At 49.0% G+C, this 19,939-nt stretch overlaps 1 protein-coding gene across 1 annotated transcript in view; it reads right to left on the bottom strand.

The window, feature by feature from the left end:
- The window catches only part of SCTR (secretin receptor), a 497,060-nt gene that overhangs the window by 177,521 nt on the left and 299,600 nt on the right, over nt 1–19,939 (bottom strand). The window contains exons 7-8 of the mRNA XM_086957334.1: nt 3,678–3,831; nt 3,519–3,579 (exon numbers count right to left, since the gene is read on the bottom strand). Of these exons, the coding sequence (XP_086813460.1) occupies nt 3,519–3,579; nt 3,678–3,831 (215 nt within the window). The remainder of the gene's footprint in view (nt 1–3,518; nt 3,580–3,677; nt 3,832–19,939) is intronic.

Raw genomic sequence — 19,939 nt, 5'->3', positions numbered from 1 at the left:
GGACTGGGCCTTCGACCATTAACTGGGCAGGGGTGAGGCACCGGAGTCTCCATTCGGCAGCTCCAGCCCCCGTGCATCTCATGAGGCGAGAGAGGCTGCTGCGAAGGGGTGGATGAAGGAAGAGACAGTGTGCGGCCCGTGGCCGCTCAGAAGCAAACAGAAAAGGAGGCAAAGGGGTGGAAGAAGTACCCCCGAGACACGGTTGATGCATGCTGTGCCCTCGCCGAAGAGATAATAAACTTACCGTGATGGGGAGGAAGTGCCGTTGTCCTGCAGGAGTCGTCCTGCCGCATGTTGCGAGGTAGCGGCAGTCGGCAATGGTGCCCAGACTGTAGTTGGAGGGTGCGCGTGGCCAGCAGGACTGAGAGGGCAGCCCTGTTTGGGCCCTGCTGTGGGCGGGCAATGGATGAAATGGGCAAGGGAAAGCGAGAGCAAAGAGGCCCACAGCAATGTGGAAATTTCTGAAGCCCAGGACAGAAGCTGCAGTGCCACCTAGTGGCTGTTTGGTAGTAACACCCCAGAAAATAGAAAATAAGGGGCAACAGTTTGCATGTCATGGTCAAGCCTGCCCGGGGCCTAAAGATAAGGTGAAGGGAGAGGCAGCTCCGTCCTGGCCTACAGTAAAACATACATATACGTATTTTTGAAAATAAAAGTAAAGGGAAAGAGGAAGACATAAACAACCCGAGCCAATGTGGGTGTGAAGGGCATGATTACTCTCCCCGCCCCCAAAGAGACTGATTATAAACTGCCAGGCTCCAAGCCAAAAGCAACGATATACACACAAAGGATTGAGTAAGGAGCCTATGAGGAGAGCTGTAGTGATGCCTAGTGACCATGGGTGGTCACTGCAGCAGTCAAGGATACTGCTTGGCAGAGTCAGATGCCAGCGGCAAAAGGAAGACTGCTGTGGCAATGGGGGAAGAGGATGCACCATGCCCCTAGTGGACTGCCAAGGGTTTAGAAGTGGACCAGCTGGCAAGAATGACCTAAACCTCCCTAGGCTGCAAGAGTACTGAGAGACAATGAAATGTGCGCCCAGTGGCAAAAGGACGTCACCGCACGTGAAAGAAGTGGGTCATAAAGTCGCCTGAAGGAGGAATATGCTCTGATGAAGGACGGAAATCGCAATGATAGAACTGCGCCAAATGTTGTACTCTAGACACTGACAGTACGGGCTGGAGCCCAAGAGCGAGAAGTCAGGAAGAAGATGACCTGCTAGAGGTCAGAGTGTAGATGACCTGCCAGAGCTCAGGGACAAGATGACCTGCCAGAGCTCAGGGACAAGATGACCTGCCAGAGGTCAGAGGGAAAACGACCTGCAGGAAGTCAGCAAAAACAATCTGCCAGAGATCAGCGAAGGTGACTTGCAAGAGGTCAGAGAAGAGGTGACCTGAGAGAGGTCAGAGAAGCAATGACCTGCCAAGGGTCTGAGAAGGTGACCAGGGAGAGTTCAAAGTAGATTGACCTGAAATCGAAGGATAAAAATCAAGGATAAGTTTTGAAAGGTAGAGGGTTGTGACGAGTGGTCTGGCCCCTTATGGAGGAGAAAGCATTGTCCTAGGGGTAGGACATGGCCAGAGAGACCTGTGTGAAGTGCACATCACATGGAGAGGCCTGGTCTGAGGATAGCAAGACAAGAGGGGGCCAGACCGCGTCACGAAGTGAAAGAACAAGGAAAAGGAAATTGCGTGGCTGCAGGCCACTGTAGAAGAAGTTCAAAGAAGAGAAAAGAAAGAAGAGATGAGTGTGTGAGAAGACACCTGGCACACCACAAGATAAAAAAGATGAATGAGTGCAAGAACATCCGGAGTGGAGCACAGTACTTAGGTAACATCGGTGGCACCATGAGAGGCTAGCTGGCCAGAAGTCATCAGTAACACAAAGCAAACTTGGTGACAGCAAATGTAAGGAAGCTGAACCATTTGTGACATCCTCCTTTGAGGTCGCGTAGGAGACTGGATGGTGAGACTGCTCGGACATCCTGAGTGCTCTGAGAAGTGGGGTCTAGAAGAGGATTCGACCACTCCACACCAGACCGTGGCGATCCAGGGGCAAAGGCCTCAGGGACAGCGTGTGAGAGCGAGTTCCACCACGAGTCTACAGCCGGTCCTCCACAAGTACGAAAAAGACGATGATTTTGTGTTGTAACCTGGTTCTTCCAAAAACCATCGTATTAATGCAGGTGCACCAGAGTCTAGGTGGCGAGTAATCCTATCAAGTAACAACAACCCTTCAGGTGGAGCAAGGGACTTGAAGGTGGGACTCGTAACGCTTGCCCAACAAACCTAGAGGGTGGCGTTGGAGTGACACATCAAAGAACACCCAGCCCAGTGGAAGCCTGGTGAAGAGGGCCTCCGGGACATCCCAGAAAGAGGAACACCCAGGAGAGGGGCATGTTTGTAACTACTCCACCATTCTGTAGCTAGAAGCAATACTGCTTCTCCGAAGACGCAACAACAACCAAGACTGATTTGTGAAAGTGTAACATCTACCAGATTCACTATCACTCCACCTGCACCATCACAGAGAACTGTACATAAAGAGGCTTTGGTGTCAACTTCCACGCCATGAGTCCAAGGAAGACCGGACCCGCAGGGCACCACAGAACTGTGACAAGCAGAACTGGTGATCCTAGCTGCAGTTGTACCATCATCTTGTTCTGCAAGCAGCTGAATAGACTCAGTGGGAGTTTCTTTTATTGTTTTATTCTCTCCCACAGGTTGGATTTTGTTGTTCCAGTTTGAATAAAGTTTGGGAGGGATTTAGTGACCTGCTGGTCACTGTTCTAGTCTTTCAATTTTACCAGCCACTCACAGAGGTCTGGCTTACACCCCACCCCACACCATTCCAACACCGGCATCACAGGACATGTTACTATGTTAATAATAGGGGCCAGGTGCACGTGCCCTGTGGCAGTTGCAGTAACCATTTTCCAGTGTCTGTGTCCTTTCTATATATGCATGATGGCCTAGGGCCCCCACATTACACTCACCACTTTCGTGCACGGGAAGTGAAAATGTTTGATGAAATATAAGGAGGTTATCTGTTAATAGTATTCCACCGATTTATGACAGAGGATTGCTTTTTAGTACTTGGAAAACACAACTGGGGTGGGGCAACATATATTATGTATTTTCAAAAGAAAGCTGAGCTTGCTTGCTGTCTTGCCTTACTCACACAAAGAAAGTTATACTCCTCGCATCTTCCCTTGTGAAGGAGCCCTCGTCCCTTCTCTCATTACTAAGTTACCTTTGGTTTTATTCAGTCCAGCTGTATAAAAATTCCTATAAACATTACATTTCTAAAAATTGAATTATATATTATTAATGTAAGGTAAACTTTGTGTTCGATGTAAGGTAAACTTTGTGTTCGCCCCCTACACTTTTCTCATATTGAAATATATAGTATGTGAAAAAAACGAACCTTTCCGGAGCCAACCACTAGTAGCAGGCAGAATTGTGCAAAGCAAACATGAGCATATATAAGCGAGATGTCACGCTGCAAAAAAGGCTTACCCTCTGTCTTCGTAGACCTGCCTGCATGTGGACCATGCAATGATAAACACCAGCGGCAAACCTGCAACGACAGTGTTTATACATTTCATCAATTCATACTCAAGCCAAACAGGTGCTCCAATACTTTTGGGGAAACAATATTAATACATAAAACGGTACCCCAGCCGAGGGCGATGTACCACCAGATGTACTTTTTTTCTGAGAAGAATGAAACGAAGAGTAAGGTGTGAAGGTACAATCCTTCGACCAGCAGCCAGCTGTAATTCGCCATAACGCAATACTGAAAGAGAACCAGCATCATTTTGCATCCGGTCTGAAAGAGAAAAAGACCATGATGAGCCCTCCAGTACATCACTTGATCACATCACAATCTATCCCAGATGACACTGAATAGCTAAGTAATATTTCAAAATGGAGGCTAATGTCTTATTCTGGTTTACCCACTTGAAAAAACTGTGCGATTGCGCAGACAAATTATATGATCTCACTAAACTATTTTAGTTATGGTTTTAATTTTCACTCCATCTGATTGGCAACAAGTGATATTTGAGCTCAGATTATCTGTTCTGATTCTAATGAGGTGTACCCTGCAGGAAGCCACTGCAGTGAACCTGGTTTGATCCATTCGTGTCACAAGCACTAGGACCAGTCAACATGTGGGGTAGTGTTTTGATCGGGACAAGTGGAGACTACTGGGTGGTAGGAATAGTCTGGATCCATGCGAATTACGGACGTTTACGTCACAAAAAGGCAAGAAAATGTGTGATTTTAGGCAAAGATTAAGGTTTGCAGAGCATTGTGAGTAAAATGCTAGACGAATCATGTGATGTAATGCAGCACATTTTTAATAGTATTACTTCATTATGTTGTACTTTTTGCACATGTTAACACTGGGCATTGGGTGCACCTCATTAGTAGTAGTTTAATACCAAAATATAGCAATAAGCAACAGAAAGGTGACCACTCAACATTTGCAAAAGGCCTTCCACTGTGCGGCACAGCAAATACGTGCAGCTGCATTGTTAGTAACTTTTGAACTGTTTGAGCTAGAAACTATTTTGTTGGTTAAAATCTGAAGATTGTGCAGCAGCAGTTGGATTATGTGGAAAATGTGGCAAACCTATAATTATGTGAAAATAGCAGCGGCCGCACAATCACATAATTCCAGTGGCCCTGCTTATATGTGAAAAAATATCAAATAGAATCAAATGTCCTCTTGCTTGCCATTGGGATGAGATATTATATTCCGCACGGATACGCGTTCATAAATGTTGCCCCCCTGCAGACCAATGGAATCGAAGACCCACCTAACCAGGTGGCTACAGCTTCTCTGCATGTTCGAATGTTCATATTAATAAATATTTATTTCAAAAATATCTTTCTTTCTTTTAATAACTTCAGACATGCACAGAGAATATGTGGTAGGGATTCGTGTTTGTAGTTGCAGAATCTGCAGTCTCGATTTTGATGCTGGTCTTTCCAGGAGGGGATCAAATCCTTTGTTTCCCACATACCAAAATGTAAATTCATAAATTGATTTTTTTCAACAGTTGTACAATGAGTTGATAAATAGTCCTGAGGTTTCCTGGTACCATATAACTTAATCACCGTCCAAGCGTGAAGTCTTTGTAATAAGCACCCCTTTCTTTTGCCTCAAATGCAAAATCCCTGGGGTATTAGTGAGCTTTCTACCACGGGGGATAGATTTGGGGCAACCACCCCATTTGGGAAAAACTATCTGACCACAGGGGGCAGAAAGACATTGTTACCCCTTTTGAGGCAGAGGAATGGCTTGATGCAGGGGTAGGCTGCACGCTCCTTTTGTTTGTTTTGGCAGCAATTTGAATTCCCTTGTGTCTAGAGGGCTTTCTGCCCCCACAGTGGCACATTTGGGGCAACACTCTATTAGCGCCTCGGGGGTAGAGAGACTGGTTTGTCCCTTTTGGGGTGGGGGTGGGTTTGTGGCCAATGCTAGAGTGCCATGCCTGCACCCCTTTCTTTTGCCCCAAATGCAAAGTTTCCTCATGTCTAGTGGGCTTTCTACCACCCCCAGAGGAAGATTTGGGGCAGCCTCCCGAATTGGGAAAAACTTCCTATCTGACATTAGGAGGTAGAAAGACCCTATACCGTTTTCTGGGGCGGGGGTATGGCTTGATGCCAGGGTAGGCTGCCCCTCCTTTTGTTTGTTTTGGAACCATTTAGAATCTCCTGGTGTTTAATGGGCTGTCTAGCCCAGAGAGACGGGCATATTAGGGCAAACGTCCAATCTGGGCCCCACCGTAGGGGGGCGGGGGGAGAAAGACTACTGCATGCTTTTTGGGGTAGGTCAAGGGCCATGCCCATACCCATGAGGGGCAGCACCCATTCCTATGTATTGTTTCTTTAAAAATATTTCACTAATGTCTAATGAGCTCTCTGCTCCTTTGTGAGAGGCAAATTGTGACAAACCACTATTCTGCCCCCGGCGTAGGCAGAAACACGTTTTCACCTTTTGTTGGGTGGTAGCATGGTCCCCACTCCTATGTATTTTTAAAAAAATATTTCCCAGGTGTATAGCGGGCTTTCTGCCTCTCTGGGTGGAGGAAGATTGTGGCAAACCACCCATCCGCTCAACATTTCCCTGTTGTCTAGTGGGCTTTCTGTTCCCCGGGGGTCAGATTGGGGGCAATCACTCCGATCCATCTACCAGGGGGCAGAGAGACTGTTGCATCCTTTTTAGAGGTAGGAACATAACCATGCTCACTGTGGGAAGCACCGACCGCTATGTTCCCCCCCCACCCCTATATTTCTGTGGTGTTTAGTGGGCTTTCTGCCTCCTCCAGGGGAGGCAGCTTGTGGCAAACCCCTATTCTTCGTTGGGGTGGACAGAAATAATGTTTTACCTTCTGTTGGGTGATATCATGGCCATGCCCATGGTGGGCAACCCCCCACCCCTATGTTTCTTTTTAAAGATTCACCCTGGTGGTTTATCTGTTTCCCCGGAGGCAGATTGGGGATAATCTCCCCCATCCACCCCCAGAGGGCCCAGAAATGCTTACATTTTTTGGGAGTAGGGGGAGCAGGGACCGCTCCCCCAAATCCCTGGTGTCTAGTGATTGGATCCATGCTTGGGGATTACTTTCATGTTGTGATCTCTAAACAGGAATCCACTAGTCCTTGATACAGTTGGAAAGGGGAGATTCTCCCCTTTTTAATGATCTCCCCAAAGACAATCAGTGCTTGAGCGGCTGAGATATGCCCCAAGCACTGATGGAGTTAAAGTAAAATGAGCCCATTGCCTCGGTTTACTGCATGCTGATCGTCATTATAAAGAAAAAAAACTAACATAAGCTGCTCAGGCAGCTCACACTCTCTTAATGTTTATGGATGCTTTTGTATGCTGTTTCCATCGGTAGAGTTGAGATTACTGCATTGGCCAATGGACCAGATAGCTGGGGGAGGAAGAGGAGCTGGACATAAAGGCTCTCTTTACAAGTGAGATGATTAATTGTAATATGTGGCATAACTCTTGTTACAGTACCCTATTGGAAATATGGATTTTACTTTACTACTTTATAACTCCTAAATGCCCTTTGTGACTACCGAAAGTCGTAAAGTTAGGATTTTGTCTCAGATTACTTTTGTGAATCGGGCCCAGGATTTCCGGCGTTGAGGTCAGAGTTATGTTCCACAAACTGTGGGAGTGGCCTGAAGGGTAGGGATGGGAGCAGGGGAGTTTTCTTGCTTGAGTATGTCTGCGGGGGGAGCTGACGCTCATGTATGTAAGGATGGTGACGGTGAGGTCTGACAAGGAGGTAACAAATCGGTTTCACTTATGTATTGAATAAAGAGCTGTTTTCATCAATCATCGCCTGGAAGAAGGAAAAAGCTCCTTGACATAACACAGGAGTGGAGAGGATGTGGCGCTGCAGCCAGAGCTGCTGACTTGAGAGCTGGGTATCCCGGTTCAAGTTTTGGTAGCGCCACGCAACATTCTGTTATCATATGCAAATCACTCAATCTCTCTGGTTGTTAAACTGTTATGCAAATATGCTGCAAGAGTAAAAGGCAAAAATGTATGAAAATGTAGTTTCATCAAAATGGATATTAACAATTTTTTGGCGGAGGGAAACTGATAAGAGAAGTAAACTAGGATTAAGCATTGGTAGATGCAGGGAAATATGCTATAGCCGATAGAAGACGAAGAAAGGTAAGTGGCACGCACAGGAACCAATTAGAAGCCAGGAAAGAGAGGAGGCAGGATGGAAGTCCCTTTTAAGTTTATATTAAAAACATTATATTTCTCAAGCACAGAGCCAGAGCTGTACAGGCAAAATCTAAACAGGATGGGCATTACCAGGAAAAAAGAGAGCCAAGTATATAGACTGGGAATGAGCATTTGGGGACTGAAAAACAGATTAATCTGGAGACAGTTTCTTCTACAAACAGGAAGGTGGCTACTAAATGTAGGAATTAAAGTCTCTGCCTCTCACAACCATTCCCTTTCTTGTTCACCTCCATCTTCACTCTCCCCTTTTGTTTTTCTCTCTTTCTTCCATTCGCCATCTCAATATCTATTTTCCCCTCCTTTCACCTTCTCTACCCCCCTTCCTTGCTCTCTGTTAGACCTGCCAGCCCTTTGGGTGGTCCCTCCTATTATTTATTTATTTTGTCCCCTTTTTGCATCCTAGTACTTTTCATTTTTTTTATGTCCACTACACGTTTGGTGTTGTCCAAGGGGTTAGGTGCATCCTTGTCCCTCTAGAATCCTTTTAGGCCTAGATGCCCCTCTTGTATCATGAAAATCTAGTTCTACAAAATGGTCGCTTGTAACTGCCACAACTGTTCACCTCAGAAAAATGGTCCCATAGGATAACATAGGGACACTCTAGAACCTTCCAGCTGGTTCTAGTAGCCTGAGGCTAGCCTATATAAGGCCAATAACAGGGCAGCCATTTTAGAGTGACCAGGGAGTTGGTTTTGGAACCTGATCGAGAAAGGAGTGAGGCAAAATTGTGGGGAGGGAGGCGCACTGAGTGAGGGAAGATCGTCCTCTGGGTCGGCTGCCTCCTTAAATGACGTGTCCCCCTACTTATCGACCAAGCCCTTCCATTGTGGAATCACTTTTGGCTCCCTGCATTCGTCAAGTGCTCCTAGGCTAACTTCAGTGTGCTGTTTGAAGCTGGCCTGGGGAAGCAAAGAGCAGAAGCATCCGTGACCAAAAAGACACTCACTGTGGGAGAGGCCCCGGAGCGCCGAGCGAGGTTCCCCTGGCGACAGCTGTAAACTCCATCTGCGTGGGAGTGTGCCGGCCGTGTAATACTTCCTCCGGAGTGGCTGAGGGGAAGCCAGGCAAGCCCAGCTGACGAGCGGCGGAAGCGGGAGAATCCCACAGCAGGTGCTGTAGCGACGGGCACAGGCGGAGGTCAGCGGAGACATCTGACCGCTGGTGGCGGAACTGAAGTGACGCCGAGGTAGGCGTGACGACGTGGGAGGAGGCCGGGCAAAGGCAGAGCCTGATACGAGTGAAGCCAGCCGCGTCCTCGAAGGAGGCCGTCCGACGCCGGAAGAGGTTGGGTAAAAGCGGAGCCTGCTGCGGGGGGAACCAGCGTGAGAAGAATCGCGAAAGTGCTGACAGACGCCGTAAGCAGCCCACAGTATGAGGAAAGCCTGAACCCTGCTTCACGAGGAGCGGAAGGCAAGTCAGTCAGATAAACGGCAGAACCTACCCCTGTTTGGGAACCCAGATCGAGCGCTGCTCGGAGCTCGGCTGCTACGTCAACAGAAACGAAGTAAGCTGGGGTCGAACTCTGGGAGGGGGGTGACCGAGGAGACAATCAAGACATGGCCTGAGTTGAGGGAGAGCTCGGAGGGCCTTGGCAAAGACACATACATACCTTAGGCAGTGGAAAAAAGACGAACTGCAACACGAACAGTAATCCCTAAGAACTGGACTGTACATTCCAGCATCTGGGTGGGAGAGACAGTCCCTGATATTTGTTCAGTCATCAGTAGTGTAGGTTGCTGAAGGTGTAGGAAAATACTGTTAATATCTGTACCAGCCTTTACAGGAGTAAAGCAATTTACATGGATATGGGGAATGCAAAAGTAACCTGCCTGTTTTTCTTTTGAATATACAGTTGCTTGAGTCATTTCACAAGTGTGCCAGTAGGGAGAACTTTGCTGACCGGCTGTAACTTTTAACTTTGGTTGTCCCTGAGTTTCCAAGCGTAAAGTACATGTAAGCTTCCTCATAAAGAAAAACGTTATGGTGGTAATCTCTCTCTGTTAAACTGTGAAACTACTGCTGAAAGGAGAAGTGCGAATATTGTTATGCAGAACTTGCAAATGCTAATAACTGAATGCAAAACTATTGAATGTGCTGGAATTGAATACTGCTAAGGAGAAATCAGAGAGTTTTATAAAACAGCTCGTATTTTTCTAAATTGGTGTAGTGTCTTTCTTTTCTTGTGGATGGACGCTGAGTTACTTTAAGGGTGTGATGCAAGCTTAACACATTTGCCTTTAGGTTAGACGTTTCCACTCCGTGCCAGGCTACCCTATGTGGACTGGTGACCCCAGGTCCAACATTCTCTCTTTCTTGCTCGCTTTCATTCACACTCTCTTTCTCGTTCTGTCTCTCTTTCTTTCCTCACCCAATAGATCTGGCTTTAATGTGATGATACATTTGTGCATTGCATGCATTAAAACTTTAAGGTCAGACCTTTACCAAGGCTTGTTTTTCTACGTTGGTAATTGTTTTTCATGTTACACAATTTACTTTCAGAAAATAAATTTGTTTTACATGAGTCATTCATTCTTTCTATGATGATCACTGCCATGCTGTGGGTTTACCCTGTGGAGTTGAGAATAAGCCATTAGGGCAGGGGTGTCAGTGGAAGAGACTATGGGGATACGGTCCTCGTTAGTATGTTCGGGACGTGACATCACAATGTCAATAAAAACTCTTGCCAACTTTCAGGGTGGGCAGTAAAGCTGCAGAACAGTGTTTGGATTGTCATGCTGTCCGGTGTTGAACTACATGCATAACTGAGGCCTTCACCTCCATAACAAATGGCGACGTGGTCGGCTGTTGATGCTCTGAGTTTGCTTACCTGCATCTCTGCTTCCGCCCCCAGTTGCGCACCTGCTCCTCCTAACCTGCCTGCTGTGGGATTGAAAAGATGGCCCTACAAAAAGAAGAGCTGAGACTATGGGGCCATTTAACCTTTACTTTATTACGAACATATATTATATCGGGGAGAGCCGGTCTGCTTGCCGCTGTGCCACAGTCCGAATGAATGCTCCTGCATCACGTCCTCCCGCAATGCCTTGCGGCAGGTCATATGACTGCCGAGAGGCTAGACCACAACACTACACATCTTACTCCTTAACAATAGCAGACATAACTTTACCTGTGTACCCACAGGTGTGGCGGAAGAGGAGGGAGCTGTGTACTATTTTTAACTTTTTAACTTGCGGAGCATTTCTGTGTTCTCTGAACTCTGGGGGGCTTTTCTGAAGATTAGGGGAAATAATAATTGCCAGGCACACTAACACGCTATCCACCTCTTCTGTACTTTGCCCAGCCGCCTTGGACCGATAATCGGCGGCGGTGGGCGCCATCTTGGGTCAGGCAGGAGGAGCGCTCTAGTCGCGCCTTCCTCCCACCCTCCTCGCACCTATATAATGTGCCTAGGGACCAGACGGCGCAGCGGGCTGGCGCAGCGGGCGCGCCGGTCACGCGCCGAAGCCGCGCCTAAGCCAAGCCCGTCTGCGCCCGTCCACGCGCGTCCGGAGCCAGGGGCCAGGCACTTTGCCCAAAAATATGCTTATTCGAGCTTGCAACTTCAGGCTCTCAGACCACCCGACCATCTATGCCCTATCGTTGTCCCTTATGTACGTAAACATTTGCAGTGCCTGAGCTACTCCCCGACACCCCCCGGCACGTCGGCAAAATTCCACCTACGCCCCTCACCAAGACCCTTAATTGTATGTACCTTAACACGCTATGGTACAACATCTAACAGATCTGTTTCTATTACTCACGGAGGAAAAACCGGATGTATTATACCTGACAGAAACCTGGCTAACCCAGGACTCCCTACCTGATATTCTGGCCACTCTCCCTGGCGACTACTATATTTTTGCTGTGAACCGCCCCTCAGGCAAGAGAGGTGGTGGAGTTGCCGCCATTTTCAAGAACTCCCTTAAACCCCTACTGTTACCCTCACTTTTGCCAGGCATTGAAAACCTTGTCTTCAAAATTGACACGGACTGTGGCGCTATTTTAACTGTTTTAATTTACCGTCCCTCCTCTTCCATGCCTGCTTTCCCCTCAGCCCTAGCGGAGCAACTTGCCCCATTGGTTACAACTTATTCTAAAACCCTTCTCTTAGGGGATTTTAACCTTTGGTTCGACGCAGTAGAAGGAGATGCTCAAGCAGGAGAACTAAAAGACCTTTGCTCGACCTTAATCTATGCCAACACATTGAGTCTTCCACTCACCGGAAGGGTCACAGCCTTGACCAGGTATGGTCCTATGACCTTAACATATCCACGTTGGTCGCCAAACCATGCATCTGGTCAGACCACTACCTCATCCAATTCACCGTTTTGGTGAGCTGCGACAAGGCCTTGAGACCCCAGAAACTGGGGAAAATTAGGAAATGGAAGAGTATCAGTACTCCTGATTTTCTACACTAGCTAACTACAACCCTACCATCTATTGTAGGTAGTCCAGACGAGATGGAGGAATCTATCTCCCATTGGATTGGAGGTGCTGCAGATTTGCACGCCCCATGGACTCTCCCTCCCCGCTCCCGCCCGAATAACACACACAGATGGTTTACCCCACAATTGCAGGCGGAAAAACTTGCAGTCCGTAAAAAAGAACGGATCTTGAGATCTAACTATTCTAAGCAGGATAGGGAGAACTACCGCGCTGCTCACAAAGAGTATCAAAAATCCATCTTGTCACAGAAAACCATTTATTTCTCTGAGCTTATTGCAAATTCGCAAAACAAAAGCAAAGATATCTTTAAGATGGTGAACGAGTTGTGTGACAGCGATAGAACTGTTCCTCCTGTTGTCCCCACTCAAGATATGTGCGACTCTTTAAACACATTCTTTATCAATAAAATTCTGGACATAAAACAAGGCATTATCAACTCCCCGGTCCCTCCTTCACTGGAGGACGCTTTTTTCAATCCTCACACACTTGAAGTCTTCCCACCAATTGACAACAAATTGCTGTCCCAACTGCTTACCCGAGTTAAATCAGGCTCCCCTGAGGATGTTTGTCCTCCACATATATATAGAGAAATAGGACAAACCCTGCCTCAAACTATTCTATCTGTACTGAATTCCTCACTGGTGAGTGGCATGGTCCCCCCCCGATTCAAACAGGCCCTCCTTATTCCTCTATTGATAAAACCTGGGGCTGATCCTCAAGCCTTGGTCAACTATAGACCAATCTCTCTACTTCCATATCTGTTGAAGATATTGGAAGCGCACATCTCCACATCTTTTTCCAAATTTATAGAGGATAGTGACTATCTTGAAACTAACCAAGCAGGTTTCTGTCCCTGTCACTCGACGGAATCCGTCATTTTGGCCGTTCAAAACACATTAAGATCAAATGCGGATAAAGGCATCCACCAGGCACTGGTTCTCCTTGATTTGTCGGCCGCGTTCGACACGGTTGATTTTTCTATTCTAATTAGCCGTGTCGAGCAGGCCGGCCTCAGGGGCGCCGCCCTTGAGTGGCTCACTTCCTTTATCTCGAACCGCACTCAAGCGGTTCGCTTAGGGCCTTTCACTGCTTCAAGAACCATCTCCACTTGTGGGGTCCCACAGGGATCCTCACTTTCCCCTTTGCTTTTCAATTTGTATCTGCACCCCCTTCTTCACCTTCTAAAACAATTCAATGTCACAATCTTTAATTATGCTGACGATTTACAGCTAATTTTCCCTCTGAATACTCCTGATTCAGTCGCCCACTTCCACCAAACTATGCTTATGATACAACGCTGGATGAGCTTAAACCACCTTAAGCTCAACCCGGGTAAAACCGAGTTAATTCTTCCCGGGGACAGCAGTATCAGCTGGGGCCCTCATTATTGGCCTTTGAGCCTTGGTCCTGCCCCAGTCCCTGCTTCTTCAGTGAAGAGTTTGGGTGTTACACTTGCATCGGATCTTTCATTAAAAGCTCAAGTTGGAGCAGTTGTTTCTGCTAGTTTTTATCAGATTAGAAAAATAAAAAAGATTGCACAATTTCTGACATACTCAGCCCTTATCCAGGTTACCATCGCACTGGTACTTTCCAGGCTGGACTTTTCTAACAGTCTGTACCTGGGCCTTCCATCTGGCCTTTTAAAAAGACTCCAACTAGTGCAGAACCAGGCAGCCAGACTTATTCTTAAACAACCTAGGCGGTGTTCCATCAGGCCTGGTCTAGAACAATTACACTGGCTGCCTGTATCTCAAAGAATCATGTTTAAGTCCGGTTGTATCATATACAAGAGTCTACAAAACACAGGGCCTCAGTTCATCAATCAGTTGGTCTCCAAATATGAGCCCACTCACAATCTTAGATCCATCAATGAAGACTTGCTGGTTGTTCCCTCTTACAAGAGAAAACGTCAGGGCGGCAGTTGCTTCCATTACTTAGCCGCTGTCCTATGGAACTCCCTACCACTTTCCCTTATGCTCAGCCCAGACTTTCTAACTTTTAGACGTTCTTATAAAACTTGGCTGTTCAGACAGGCTTATTTTCAGTAAGTTGTTGTGTTAGGTTCCTACTTTAACAGCGCCATGAAGCCCACGGGCGTACGTGCGCTTTACAAAAAAACCCTAACATAACATAACATAACAGAGAGAAAGAAAGAGAGAGAGAGATTCCCAGCTGAAAGTCACTGAGGTGTTTTGGTAGATTCTCCGCACAGCCCTTGCGGGTGTGTGTTCCGGTCCCTTGCTTTCTTCCTCCGCGGTATTCGTCCGACCTTGTGCCCTTCTCCTGGTCCCTCCAGAAGGCGTTGGATGTCTCGCCCGGGATGCCTCCTTCATCTGCATCCTGGCTGGGTGGACACGGCGTCGGCTGTCTGGGTGACTGTCCATCCGCATTGGCTGCGAGTCCGGCCGTACTCCAGGGTCTGTAGAGGGTGCTGCTGCTCCCGCAACACTGGGGCTTTCATCTAGATCACTGATGTTCATGCCCCATTGCAGGATCTTGTTGCACTTGGCCATTCTGGTTTGTGACAACACCTTGCCGTCACTCAATAAGGCAGAGCGGGTGTATGCTTCTACACAACCCGTAGGGGACCACTGAAATTGCTGTCTCCTTTAAGTCCTGGTTGGCAATTTTAGACTCGGACCTAATCGCCCTCCACCAATGAGGCTTCACTCACACTGTTCCTTTTGTTGTAATGTGCCTTGTAGATGCTTTGTGCCTTCTCTCTGTTGCTGCGAACAATGGCCAGGGACCATTTGCTTTGGAGTCTCATGGTCATCCAGGCTGTGCTGTCTCTGGTGAAGGGTTCTCTGCCTCTGAGGATATTAAACGGGCTATAGCCTGTCAAGGTGGGTGTGATGCGGTAGGCCCATACTGTGTTTCTGACTTCGGACTCCCAGTTCTTACCGGCACTGATGGTTGCCTGGATCGAGCCCATGATCACCCGGTTAAAGCGTTCTACTTGGCCATTTCCTGCTGGGTGGCAGACCGGAGTGCACTTCGTCTGGATTCCGTTTTGGTTGGTGAAGGCTGTTCCCTTGGCTGATGTGAACTGGTGTCCATTATCGCTGGTGATTGACTTGGGGATTCCCTCCCTCAAGAAGATGTTGGTGGGGAAGGTGATGACGACGTCAGAGTCAACAGAATCACAGATTTCGACTTCAGGCCACTTTGAATAGTGGTCCACGACGACGATGAGGTGTTTGGGTTTGCCCCAGGTGTCGAGGACTGGGCTTACGATGTTGTTGGACAAGTCCTCCCAGAGGCTGTTGGGAGAGGAGAACACCCCCATGGGGGGCCTCAGGGTGACAAGAGTTTTGTCAGCCCTAACACAATGGGCGCAGTCCCTCATTCACCTTTCCACTTGGATGTCTAGGGTGGGCCTCCGGTACAGCAGTTTCATCCGTCTTTTGGCTTTTACGATGCACAGGTGGCCTTTATGATTGATGTGAAGAATGCGGTCATACAAGGCCTTCGGGAGCACCACTTTGTCACCTCGTAGTAGAAATATGGAGTCCTCACCAATGGAGAGTTCCTCGCAGACTTCCCAGAATTTTCTGAGGTTGCTGTCGATGTGCTTTATCTCTGGCCAGCCTCGCATTACATACAACTTGACGTGGGAGAGTTCCGTTTCCAGCGTGTAGGCTTCTGCCCAGTCCTGGGCACTGATGGTGTGTTCATGATCCGTCATGAAGACAACGCTGCATTCGTCCCAATCCGTTGATGTAATGGGTTTTTCCATGGCTGCTGCCCTGCTCAGGAAATCCAACACTCTGTTCTGCGGGCCAGGAATGGACTCCACATCTTAGACAAAGTCCAACAGGCTCATTGTCATGTTAGCGATGCCAGGGCCGGACTGGGAACCAGAACCGGCCCTGGCAAAGTGCTCGGCCGGCCCCCCTCTCCCCCTCCGGGAGGAGAGGGGAGGGGGGAGAGGTGCGACCGCGCTCTGTGACAGGGCCGGTTTTCGGCCATTTTTGTTACAGGGCCGTTTTTGCAGCATAACGGCCCTGTAACAAAAACGGCCCCAGGGACCCAAAACCGGCCCCCAACCATGCGGCCCACCGGGGGATTGCCCGGTGCCCTCAACGGCCAGTCCGGGCCTGAGCGATACGTGGAGTGGCCGTCACGTTGCCGCTGGATGTGAGGACTTTGATCAGGGGCTTGTGGTTGGTTCAGAGTGTGAATCATGACCCCCACAGATACTGTCAGAATTTCTCCATCACCCAGATGGTGGCTAGCATTTCCTTCTTGATTACACTGTACTTCTCTTCATTGGGGGTGAGGGATCGCGATGTGAATCCCACAAGCTTTCGGCCCCATCTTAAGCCCTTAGGGAGAGGACTGCTCCCAGTCCTTTGTCACAGCTGTCCATGGTCAGGATGCTGGATGCAGCGCCGTCAAACCTGTGTAAGGGAACCCCCTCACAGATGTCTCGTTTGATGGCTAAGAATTCTGCTTCCATCTCCTCTGACCAGGAGAAACTATTCTTTTTCTTGAGCAGTTGGCATAGGCTGTGCGTCTTAGTCGCAAAGTTCCTGACAAATTTACGGTAGAACTCTGCCAGCCCCCAGAAAGAGTGAACGTCGTCCTGCCAAATTTACTGTAGAACTCCGCCAGCCCCAAGAAAGAGCGAACGTCGTCCTTTGTTTTTGGGGAGGGAGCAGACATGATGGGCTCCACGTTTGCGGATTTGGGGGTGATTCCTGTGTCACTGATTTCATGCCCTAGATACTTGACCTTGCAGAGACCAAATCTGCATTTCTCTAATTCACCGTGAGGCCATTAGCTACTAGCATATGTAGGACGGTGTGCAGGATGTTGTAATGTTCAGCTTTGGATTTCCGAATGACGAGAATGCCATTTTGAAAATAGAGGACTCCGTGGACACCTTGGAACAGCTTGTGCATGAGTTTTTGGAAGACGGCCGCCGCAGATGCAAGCCCAAAGGGTAGGCTTCTGAACCTGTAGCATCCAAAGGGTGTGATGAAGGATGTCAGTTTTCAGCATGATGGGTGGAGTGATACATGGTGGTAGGCGGCTTTGAGGTCAATGGTAGAGAATCACTTGATACCTTAGGTCTGGGCCAGCAGTTTGTTTATTTTGGGCAACGGAAACTTGTCCCCAATGATGTTTTTGTTAAGTTAGCGGAGATCAATGCAGAGGCATATCTTCCCGCTTGGTTTGCGCACCACGACCAAAGGCGCGAGCCATTTGGCACATTCGATCGGTTCGATGATGCCGCTGTCTTCTAAGCGCTTAAGTTCTAGCTGGTCGGCTTCTCAGCAGTTGAAGGGGATGTTCCTGACTTTGTGGGTGACTGGTACCACTCCGTCTTTAAATGCGATCTTGTGGGAGAACTTGCACATCTTTCCAATTTGGTTGCTGAAGACAGTGGGGAACTCTGCTTGGAGTGAGGATGGCATGGGTACGTGTCATCCATCAGGAGCACCTGTGTGTCGCCACCGGGGTTGAGCTGGATGCCGAGGTCTCCCTGGTCAGCCCAACCCAGGACCGATGGACTCTTCTGTGCCACGTACAATTTAGCAGTGGTGTGCCATCCCTTGAACTCGAACAGGAGCTGCTGGAAGCACACCATGGGGATCCTTTCTCCCGTGTATGTGACTGGATGGATGTCCATGGGGTGAAGATGATCCCCCACCACTTGGGCAAAGTCTCTGTCCCAAATCTGTTTCTGGAGGATGGTGTAGGGTGAGCAAGAGTCTGCTACCATGATGACGTAGACGCCCCCAATTGACAACTTGCAGGAGGGTTTTTTTGTTGCGACATCCCCAATGCCCGGGATGTGATCTTCGATGCATAGAATGCTGTCAGGGTCTGAGAGACCTGCTCCCTCTTGATCATCGGAGACCTCATGGACGCATTTGACTACAGCGTTTCTGAGCCTCCTGCGGCAGACCTTGCCGAAGTGTCCTGTGATGTCATAGAAAGAACATTTGACGTGGAACGCCGAGCATTTTTTGTCATTTACCATGTGGGAGTGGCTCCCGCATCAGTAACAGGTACCTTGTTTACCCTGAGGGTTGCGTCCGGGAGCTCTGCCCTTGGACGTAGATTGGCGGGTTGAGGCTGAGTCCGTCATGGTTTTTGAAGGTGGAACCTTCCAGTCGGTGATCTTGCACACTGTGACTTGTGGTGCCATGTACTTCATCGTTTGGATAACTCCGCTCGTTTCATTATTGCGATGATCTCTGGAAGGGGAGCTTCGCCGCTCAGCCAGAGCTTTTCCTGGACACTAGTGTGGGTGGAGTGCATGATGATTTGGTCCCGTATGAGGTAATCATGCAGGGCGCCAAACTTGCAATTGATGGGCAGTTTCTTGAGGGACACCACATAGTCCTCCACTGACTCTGCTTCTGCCTGTCTCCGTTGGAAGAAATTGTAACGTTTAATGGCCGTGCATATCACTGGCTGGTAATGGCTGTCCAGGTCGTCAAGGGCATGTTGGAAAACGTCGTCGTTGGACGAATCCCAGGTCTTTTTCACCATCTGGTCATAAACGAGCAAGCCCTCCGGCCCCAGATTATGTAATAGTATTTTCTTCCGCCGTTTGCTTGGGAATTCCTCCTCGCCTTCATTGTCCAATGCTGAAAGGCAATTCAAGAAATACCTCTTCCAGTCAGCCCATATCATGGCTGGTTCCCCAGGCTTAGGCAGGAAGGGCACTGGGTAAGTTAAGGAGAAGGTTTGGGCACACATGGTGCGTGTGGCGAGGACAGCGGTGGGATCTCAGTAGGATTCTTGCCGACTTGGGCGGTGCACCCCTGTGTGGGCTGAGGGGGCACCGCTGTCTGACTTGCAGACTGCTGTGTGCAGCTACTGGGCGCCTCTCGTGTGGGTGGGTCAGGCAGCTATGTGGCCTTGTAGTCGCTGAGGCCGCAGAAGGCCATCTGGGGCCCTATAGATGGAGTGGACAGAGGGGCACACGGCCCTATAGCAGTGCAGGTGGCATGGATGGTGCGCGCGAGGTATGCGCCGAGCTGGCCACGTGCATAAGGTTGCTCCTCGTGGATTTAGGCCTGATGGTGATTTCCCATGCGCAGGGCCACACAGTGTAGCAGTTGACTCCCCGTGCAATTGGCCTGGTGGTGGCTGCCCCTCGTGCCCCAGCTTAGCAGTGCACCCCTTGAAATGGGGCTTGGTGTGGCTGTCCCTTAGCGCGGCCGCGCCATGCTGGGAAGAGTGTGGATTTAACGCTGTGCACTGAGATGCGTGCTGAGAGTGAAATGGCTTTGGGCCACGCTCCACGTGCCGGAATGCGCGCTGATGCCTCACGGTGACAAAGGTGACACTTGGAAAGGGGGGCAGGAGGAGGGCAGGAAGCAGTGTACCCCAGCCTTGTGACAAGTGCTGGCTCTCCCCTACCTGGATGCAGTTCAGGCTGTGCACAGGTTCTTCCACCTTGTCGCCACTGTGGGATTGCAAAGATGGACCCTATGAAAAGAAGAGCTGAGACTATGGGGACATTTAATCTTTACTTTAGTACGAACATATATCGTATCGGGGAGAGCCGGTCTGCTTCGCGCTGTGCCGCAGTCCGAATGAATGCTCCAGTGTCACGTCCTTCCGCAATGACTTGCGGCGGGTCACATGACTGCCGGGAGGCTAGACCACAACACTACACCTGCTATGTCACGGCCTGCCGAGTGCTTAGTGAGATAGGCCACACCTCTCTACTGATCGGTTCCTC

The sequence above is a fragment of the Lissotriton vulgaris genome, chromosome 2_1 (assembly GCF_964263255.1).
Source record: "Lissotriton vulgaris chromosome 2_1, aLisVul1.2, whole genome shotgun sequence".
Taxonomy (NCBI): Eukaryota; Metazoa; Chordata; class Amphibia; order Caudata; family Salamandridae; genus Lissotriton; species Lissotriton vulgaris.
This window is presented reverse-complemented; position numbering and strand designations above follow the sequence as displayed.